This window comes from Mobula hypostoma, chromosome 5 (assembly GCF_963921235.1).
Source record: "Mobula hypostoma chromosome 5, sMobHyp1.1, whole genome shotgun sequence".
Lineage (NCBI taxonomy): Eukaryota > Metazoa > Chordata > Chondrichthyes > Myliobatiformes > Myliobatidae > Mobula > Mobula hypostoma.
In genome coordinates this window covers 190,619,421-190,629,042 of record NC_086101.1, presented here as the reverse complement: position 1 = coordinate 190,629,042, position 9,622 = coordinate 190,619,421, and the positions used below count along the sequence as shown (strand labels likewise).

Here is a 9,622-nt window from a genome sequence, read left to right as displayed (position 1 = left end):
TGGGCTGTGTAGCAGAGGAGGGTTAGATTGATGATGAGCAACACACACAAAATGTTGGTGGAACTCAGGTCGGGCAGTATCTGCAGAAATGATAAACAGTCAACATTTTTGGACTGAGACCCTACATCAGGACTGGAAAGGAAGGGGCCTGAAGCCAGGATAAGGTGGTGCGGGGAGGGGAAGGAGTACAAGCTGGCAACTGATAAGTGAAGCCAGGTGTGGGGAAAGTTGGGTGTAGGTGGGGGAGACGGGGGAAGTGAGAAGCTGGGAGGTGATCGGTTCAAGTGGTAAAGGGCTGACGAAGAAGAAATCTGATAGGAGAGGAATGGGAAGTAGAACTAAAATGGGTGGCCACAAGGAAAACCGGCATTCTGTAGCGGACAGAGCAAAGGTGCTCAGTGACATCATCCCCAAATGATATGTTTATGCATTTTATGTCATAAAGAAATATGGAAATATAAACAGAAGAAATTTCACAGTTGCCGGAATTCCAGAGCAACACACACACAGATGCTGGAGGAACTTAGCAGCAGGTCAGACAGCATCTATAGAAATGAAGAGTCAATGTTTTGGGCCAAGACCTGCAGGATTGGAAAGGAATTGAAGGAATTGGGGCAGGGGGTGGGGGTGGGGGGGGGAAGATACCAGAATAAGGAAGTGGATGGAGGCGAAGGAGTACCAGCTCGAAGATGATAAGAGGGGTCAGGTGGGTGGGGGAGGGAGAATGAAGCAAGAAGCTGGGAGGCAATAAGTGGAAAAGGTGAAGGGCTGGAGAAGAATGAAGCTGATAGGAGAGGAATGACAGGGAAAAGAGAAGGAAGGGCACCTGGGGAAGGTGATAGGCAGGTGAGAAGAGATAAGAGGCCAGAGTAGGGAATACAAGAGGGAAGGGGGAGGCAAAATAAAAACGGGAAAGAGAAATCGATGTTCATACCATCAGGATGAAGGCTACCAAGAGCAAAAATGAAGTGCTGCTCTTCCACCCCGAGGTTGGCCTCATTATGTCGGAAAGAGAATGGGAATAGAATTAAATGCAGGGTGACTTGGATAGGTTAGGTGAGTGGGCAAATTCATGGCAGATGTAATTCAATGTGGATAAATGTGAAGTTATCCACTTTGGTGGCAAGAACAGGAAAACAGATTATTATCTGAATGGTGGCCGATTAGGAAAAGGGGAGGTGCAACGAGACCTGGGTGTCATTATACACCAGTCATTGAAAGCAGGCATGCAGGTACAGCAGGCAGTGAAAAAGGCGAATGGTATGCTGGCATTCATAGCAAGAGGATTCAAGTACAGGAGCAGGGAGGTACTACTGCAGTTGTACAAGGCCTTGGTGAGACCACACCTAGAGTATTGTGTGCAGTTTTGGTCCCTAATCTGAGGAAAGACATTCTTGCCATAGAGGGGGTACAAAGAAGGTTCACCAGATTGATTCCTGGGATGGCAGGACTTTCATATGATGAAACACTGGATCAACTAGACTTAGACTCTCTGGAATTTAGAAGATTGAGGGGGGATCTGATTGAAAAGTATAAAATTCTAAAAGGATTGGACAGGCTAGATGCAGGAAGATTGTTCCCGACGTTGGGGAAGTCCGGAACAAGGGGTCACAGTTTGAGGATAAAGGGGAAGCCTTTTAGGACCGAGATGAGGAAAAACTTCTTCACACAGAGAGTGGTGAATCTGTGAAATTCTCTGCCACAGGAAACAGTTGAGGCCAGTTCATTGGCTATATTTAAGAGGGAGTTAGATATGGCCCTTGTGGCTAAAGGGATCAGGGGGTATGGAGAGAAGGCAGGTATAGGGTTCTGAGTTGGATGATCAGCCATGATCATACTGAATGGCGGTGCAGGCTCAAAGGGCCGAATGGCCTACTCCTGCACCTATTTTCTATGTTTCTAAAATGATTGGCTATGGGAAAATTCTACTTTCGGAGGGTGGAGCGAAGATGCTTGACAAAAACGGTTCCCCAATTTACATCAAGTCTCACCAACATAGAGGAGGCCACATCGGGAGCACTGGATACAATAGACAACCCCAACAGGTTGACAGGTGAAGTGTTGCCTCACCTGAAAGAACTGCTTTGGGCCCTGAATGGGGGTAAGGGAGAAGCTAAATGGACATTTCTATCACTTACAGGGATACATACCTGGAGGGAGATTAGTGAGGAGGAGATAAAAATGGGTCAGCACATATCTCCTTCCCAAGTCTTTCTGACAATCTTACAGCCCAGTACACAGTTAATTGCTCACAAGATGTGAACAACACTGTCAAAAGATTAGCCTTATTTGTCACATGTACATCAAAACATCTAAACATATCGTGAAATGCATCATTTTTGTCAGATTGCGCTGGGCAACCCACAAGAGTCACCACATTTCCTGCGCCAACAGAGCATGCCCAAAACTCACTAACTCTAACCCACAGGTCTTTGGAACGCGGGAAGAACCCAGAGCACCTGGAGGAAACCCATGCGGTCACAGGGAGAACATACAAACTCCTTACAAGTAGCAGCAGGAATTGAACCCCTATCACTGGTGCTGTAATGCGATGCACAAGCAGTTACTTTGCATTACCAGCGATCACCAATAAAAGTTCAATTCCAGCCGCTGCCTGTAAGCAGCTTGAATACTCTCCCTGCCATCTCTCCTTAATCATCTGCAAACTCAGAGGGGTAGCAAAGGTGGGTGTGGAGCACACACAGATTAGACCAGGTGCGATTTTCTCCCCTGAAGGACGAGTGTACACTATTCACATGGTTACCATCACTGGAAATAAAATTGGCTTGTGATAGATGGCAGTGGGGAGTGGTAGAAGGAGGCTTATCTGATCAACAGTCTGTAATCACTTCAGGGATCAGTGCTGGAACCTTTGCTAGTGTGATAAATGTTAATGACTCACCACCAAAGCACAATTCAGTCTATTTGCGGATCACAGGAGATAGCAACACAGTTGGTAAGAAATCCATTCAAGCCTACAGGCAGGATGGGGATCTGTTTGAAAGTTGGGCAGAACGTTAGCAAATGGAGTTCAATCCAACCCAATTCTGGTCAAGATGGAGCTAAACTGCGGCCTGTCACGGCTCAGCTTTAGCTGCTCTTTTTTTGAGGTTCGTGGGGCTGGTTTAAGGGCAAAACCAAAGTTATAGGATAAATGCATCTGAATACCAACTGATGTGATGCAACTGGAGGTCAAATAGGGGTTGGAGATATACAGTAAATAGGGCACTGTGGGCGAGACTACAGCTAGGGGTCATGGGTTAAAGGAGAAAGGTGAAATGTTTAAGGAGAACATGAGAACGCGGAACGAGATGCCAGGGCAAACGGTGGATGAGATTTTGAAATTAAAGAGAAGTCTGGATAGGTACATGAATGGAAGGGATATGGAGGGCTATGGTCCCGGTGCAGGTTGATGGGACTAGATAGTTTAAATGGTTTAGCATGGACTAGATGGGCCAAAGGGCCTGTTTCTGTGCTGTGTGCTCTATGACACTAAGAAACAGACCAATTACATTGTTTCTTGAAAACGCTGACTCAGATAGATATTATGGTGAAGAGGCATGTTTGGGTCAAGGCAAGGGGGCCACAGTAGCATAGGGGTTAGTGCAACGATACTACAGCACAGGACTTCAGAGATCTGAATTCAATTGCAATGTCCTTTGTAAGGAGTTTCTATGTCCTCCCCGTTGAAGGTGTGGCTTTCCTCCGGGTGCTCTGGTTTCCTCCCGCAGTCCAGACATAACGGTTAGTAAGTTAATTGGTCACTGTAAATTGTCCTGTGATTAGGCGAGGGTTAAATCGGCGGGCTGTTGGTGGCGCGGCTCAAAGGGCCATAAGGGCCTGTTCAATACTGCATCTCCAAATAAATAAAAATAAGTAAATAGAATACAAGGATTGAGACGACGTTACAAAACACTGGTTAGACCACACCTGCAGGACTGTCTGCACTTCTGGGTGCCAAAGTACAGGAAAGATGTGATTGCACTGGAAAGAGTACAGAGCAGATTCACCTGAATGTTACCCAACTGGACAACTTTAGATATGAGGAGATTCTGGATAGATTGGGCTCTTTTTTTTTAACTAAAGCGAAAGGAACAGAGGGAAGACCTGATACAAGATTATGAGACAGACAAAATCAAAAGTCTTGCCCATTTATAGGAGGTTTTGACCTTAAGACATAAAACATGAGGTGCATAGTTAGGGTGAATGCAAAGCCTTTCTCCCAGGGAAAGTGAATCAAAAACTAGAGGATACAGAAGTTTATGGTGAGAGGGGAAGATTTCAAAGGGACCCAAAGGATAACTTCTTCATGCAGGTGGTGTATGTTTGGAACACACAGAAGGTGGTGTACGCTTCCCTTTAGAACAGAGGTGAGGAGGAATTTTCTCAGCTAGAGGGTGATGAATCTGTGGAATTCATCATCACAGACAGCTGTGTAGGTCACATCTTTGGGTATATTTGAAGTAGAGGTTCTTGATTAGTAAGGGCATCAAAGGCTGCAGGGCGAAGACAGGAGAATGGGGCTGAGAAGGAAAATAAATCGACCATCGTCAAATGGTGTAGCAGACTCAATGGGCTGAATGGCCTAATTCTACTCCCTATGTCTTATGGAATGAGCCGCCAGAAGTGGTTGAGGCAGGAATATTAACAACATTGTGAAAGACATCCCTGCAGGTAATAGAGATAGGAGGGATATGGGCCAAATGGAACTAGCTCAGATGGCCCTCATGGTCAGCATGGAAGAGTTGGACTGAAGGGCTTGCTTCCCTACTGTGACAATCGGCTTGTGATACAGGAACCAGGCAATTAGCAGATTTACAAGATTTCTGCACGAAAACAGATGTACACCATCATAAATTTCAGTGATTACAAGGGACGGTGGAATGCCAGTGCAGATACTTTTCTTATTTCATTTCATCATCAGATAGTTCACGCCAGAGAGGGGAGTAAAGCTTACAGAGCAAGCCCAACTGAAGCTCACACGACAGGAGTCGCGATCTTGCTTCCATTCGGAATCCTTCACTGGCTGACATGATGGAACCAGCTCACTGAACCCACGGTAAACTTTGCACGAGTGAAAGGGAATAAGAAACAAAGCGAAGACTTCTCAGAAGTCTCTCAGGGACACAAGTAAAGTTTCAGGCCAGGGTTCGAAACATTAACCAGTTTCTCTCCACAGAAGCTGCCTATCCTGCTGATTCTCACCCTACCCACCCACCCTCTTCCCCAATCCCAGGCCCCGAGCTGTAACAGTCTCGTGCTAACCGCCCAGTGTTCTCCGTTTTATACCGGATATTCAGCATTAAACATTCTGAAGGAGTGAGGAGTTAGGACATTCATACGACAGGCAGCGAGCACTACAGCCCTGGGCTCAGTTAGACAGCTGAAAGCTCTGGCTGTTTGACGAACTCCTTAATGAGCTTTTGGTTGCTCATCATGAAGGTAAACAACTCCTGGACCTTGATGCTGCAGGTGGAATTTTGGCCAGCCTGTCGTGCCCCAAGCTCAAATCAAGGGTAAACTTTTGCACATTGAAAGCTCACAGGATAACCTACATTGGTGCAGCTTACCTGACTCCGTTTAGGGTGGGTAGTTACGTAGACAGATCTCAGATAAAGACCAACTCAAACCGATATTTAAGCCTTTGGCAATGAGCAACTCCCTGAACACTTGGGAACCTAACCAGCACCGAGGACATCTTGAAAAGGCTGCATCTGTCATTAAGGACAAGCTCTCTTCTCACTGTTGCCATCGGGGACTAGGTACAGGAGCCTGAAGACACACACTCAACATTTTAGGAACAGCTTCTTTCCCTCTGCCCTCAGGTTTCTGAATGGACAATGAACCTGTACACTACCTCACTTTTATATTTCAGTTTTCCTTTTTGCACTGCACATATATATTTCTTTGTGTAATTTAGTTCCTTTATTAGCTATTGCAGTGTACTGCTGCCACAAAACAACATGTTTCACAACATTTGCCAGTGATATTAAACCAGATTTTGATTAAATTTCAGGAGGCAGTCAAGTTGCTAATGGGAACTTCCAGCTTTGGCTGGGGAAAAGATTATGTTCACACACTGAGCTGATTTATACAAAACAACTGCACACAAGCTAAACTTTAAACAAATGGCCCCACGTGAATCTGATTAAACTCAGTGATCTGTTGTGTTCTGTCAGCACACAACCCATAGTGACTTGCAAGAAGCCACCTGGGCTGGTTCCAAATAGACTCAAGGAGCATTAAGAGAGGCAGATCACGAGGGAGTTTACAAATGCTCGACATGCCAGAAGACAGAGACTGAGAGTCCAGTCCGAATAAATGACTGCAAATGAATACAGCCGGGTGCAATCTTAGATGAGCATGAATTTATAACACTTAGCAGGCCCTCCTCCTAGGCAGCTGGCATAATTGCAGTCTACATTTGGCTAAGGAAACTGTTGTGAAGGCTGGAATGGGAGGGGCAGGGACTCAGAAAGGAATAACCCAGTTACTGGGATTGAAAAGGAGGGGAGCTGTTCCAGGCTCAGACTTAATGGGGTTTATTCGTCTCCAAAACTCCGGTATGGATGGCCCCAAGCCCGGCTACGAAAGGAGGAGGGTTAGGCATAGGGCTAGCGACCTCATCCTGTAACTCCAGAGCTGCAGAAATGCCAACAGAAGCTCCAAAAACCTCAGCCCTGGGAGCGGAAGGAGAAGATGATGGGCTACACCTGGGATAACTTGAAGGGACTGGCCCAGGTCAGAAGGCTCTGGCAAGCTGCTGTTGGCAACTTATGTCCCAGTAGGGGTGATGGTGTAAGTAAAAAGTATTTGTGTCCAAAGGAATTGGGATTGGTCACTCAGTCCTACTCCAGTAAGCTCAGCCACAGAGGGGTTTAGCAAAGTAGGACTGAGTGACCAATTCCAGTCCCTTTCAACACTGGGTTCAGTCACACCCTTCAGAGTAAGCAGACGGAATATTGAACATGGAACAATACAGTACAGGCCTTTTGGCTCACGATGGTGTGCTAACCTTTTAACCCTCCAAAGATCAATCTAACCCTAACCCAAATATCTTATTAGGAATGGAAATGGGGAACCGAGTCAACAAAGCAGTAAAACTTTACAAAGCCATAGTTGACAACAAGTAAATATATATACATTTCTATGCAACTGCATATGAAACCTGGACAGGGAGGATTGGGCCAACTTCCCACACCCCGGGGCACCTGTAATCCTAGCCCTCAGTGGCAGAAGGTTTGGGAAAAGAAGTGAGGAGGCAAGAGGAAAAGATGAAGCTCACCCCATGTTGTGCGTCTTGTTTCGGATTAAACAGCAGCAAGAAGAAATGTTGGGGGAGCTCAATCTGAGTGACCGGAAGAACTGAGGTATAAAGTTCAATATTGAAAGACCTAGATGAGAGTGGATGTGGAGAAACCGTTTCCAATAATGGGGAAGTCTCGGACCGGAGGGCACAGCCTCAGAATACAAGGATGTTCCTTTAGAACAAAGATGAGGAGGAATTTCTTTAGCCAGAGGGAGAGGAATCTGTGGAATTCAATATTGTAGATGGCTTTGCTGGCCAAGTCATTGGGTATATTTAAAGTGGATGTAAATTGGTACTTGATTAGTAAAGGTGTAAAGGTTACAGGGAGAAGGTAGGAGGATGGGGTGGAGAGGGATAATAAATCAACCATGATGGAATGGCGGAGCAGACTTGATGGGCCAAATGGCCAAATTCTGTTCCTATGAATTATGGTCTAATTAAAGGGCATGGGACTTATTTTCAGAGCTTGATAGGGTAGAAGGATTTAACTCTGAGCAAAAAGATCACAAAGACTTAAGAAACACTGGTCAGACCATGACTAGAGTATTGTGTCCAGTTCTGGATGCCAGTATCTAGGAAAGATGAGATGGCAAATGAAATGGAGAAAAGGATTCCAGGAATGAGTGCTTACAGAGACATGGACAAACCAGAGTCTGAAGTTGTTCTCCTTGAATCAGTGCAGGTTATGAGTGATCCCGGAGATATTTAACTTTGTAGCAACTGTAGACAGTAAATAGAGAAAGACTGCTCAACTATCAGCAAAGACAAGAACAAGAGGACATTGAAAGAGAGCGGATGGGATCAAAATGCAAGAAAACCTCTTTTACCAGCCACACAACCACAGCGAATGTGGAATGTAGGTCAATAGGGGAAAACAGCGGAAGCAGATTCAACGATAGGCTCAAAGGTAGCTAGACAAGTACCTAAAAGGAAAGGATTTGCAGGGTTGTGGGGAAGAGAATGGATTGAGTTCTCACACAGAGCAGGCCAAGTGGTTTCTTCCTGTACGGAAACCATTCTGTGACTGGATGAAAAGATGGGTACCCATTGAATGAAACAGAGCATTTGAGTGGCTAGTACTTCATACATAAGACATAGAACATTACAACACAGACAGGCCCTTCGGCCCAAAATGCTGTGCCAACCTTTTAACCTACTCTAAAATGAATTTAACCCTTTCCTTCCATGTACCTGTCTCAGTTTCTTAAAAGCCCCTAATACATCTTACCTTTACTACACTTGTCAGCATTCCACGCACCCACCGCTCTGTGTAAAGAACTGAAATTCCCCCCTATACTTTCCTCTAATCATCTTAAAATTATGCCCGTGTTCGAGGCCCTGTGCAAGCTGATTACAATCAGACAATTGGAAAGTAAATTTAAACAAGCCAATAATTCACCCAGAAACAAAAAAGAAGCCTGCTGTCATCCACAACCCCATATTTGATTCCATAACCTCTGAAACTTGTTGACTGCAATTCATGAAAAATTTAAAAGCAGAGATTGCCAAACAGGCAATGGTGAAGACACTGCTTCGACAGCCCGAGGCGACCAGTGGCACGTCGCCACTTGTCCACCAAGGCCGAATGCAGTGATTATCACAGCAGCACCAGCTGTGCTAAGAGCCATCTCAGCTCAGCACAATTTGCAGATTTTCCAGGCAGTCTCCGCCTCCCCACATCCAGTTCATCCTGCCAACCCCCTTTTCCTGTGTATTACACAATCAGGCTGTGGACAGATCCTCCATGGGTTCAGGAGATAGGGGCGAGACTTCAAAGGACCTCGTTTCTGGTCCTGCAGGCTTGGGTCATTTTAACTCTGGAGTTTTGGAAGACACACTGTGGAAACCTTTTACGTGCCCGGGTACCAATGCCATTCAGGATCTAGTGTTACAAAGGAGTTTCCTGGAGGACCTCCACCGCGAGATCTGTCTTGACTATATCCAGGTCCTTGTCCAACTCCTCGCCGAGCCCCTGCTTCCGATCCACCCAACTCGTGTCCTGGCTCACCACTCCATTCGACTCCTTGTGCGCCACGAGCGAATGCTGGAGGCTGGGCTCAGTGTTCTGTGTTGGCAAGAATAACAAGCCATCAGGCAAAGTAGCCTCTCGGGGAACTGACATTTCACAGAGCAACATAACTGCACTACCTCGTTGCTCAGTCAGCAAGACTGAGCAACACCTCCACCCTTCACACCCCCTGCCACCACTACTTTATCATTTCCTATCAGTCCCCTTGTGCACAGACACTCCTGTGCTAGCGTCACTTCATGGACATACAACAGACATGTATAAGCTATCTTAGGTGTTTATAC

General features: G+C 45.9%; 1 protein-coding gene across 4 annotated transcripts in view; it reads right to left on the bottom strand.

Annotated features, from left to right (window-relative positions):
• Positions 1–698: 698 nt before the first annotated feature.
• Positions 699–9,622, bottom strand: part of slc5a6a (solute carrier family 5 member 6a) — a 75,469-nt gene continuing 66,545 nt past the window's right edge. For all 4 annotated transcript variants that reach the window (XM_063049588.1, XM_063049587.1, XM_063049589.1 and 1 more), the window contains one exon: positions 699–9,374. In XM_063049588.1, the coding sequence (XP_062905658.1) occupies positions 9,198–9,374 (177 nt within the window). In that variant the 3' untranslated portion in view covers positions 699–9,197. The remainder of the gene's footprint in view (positions 9,375–9,622) is intronic.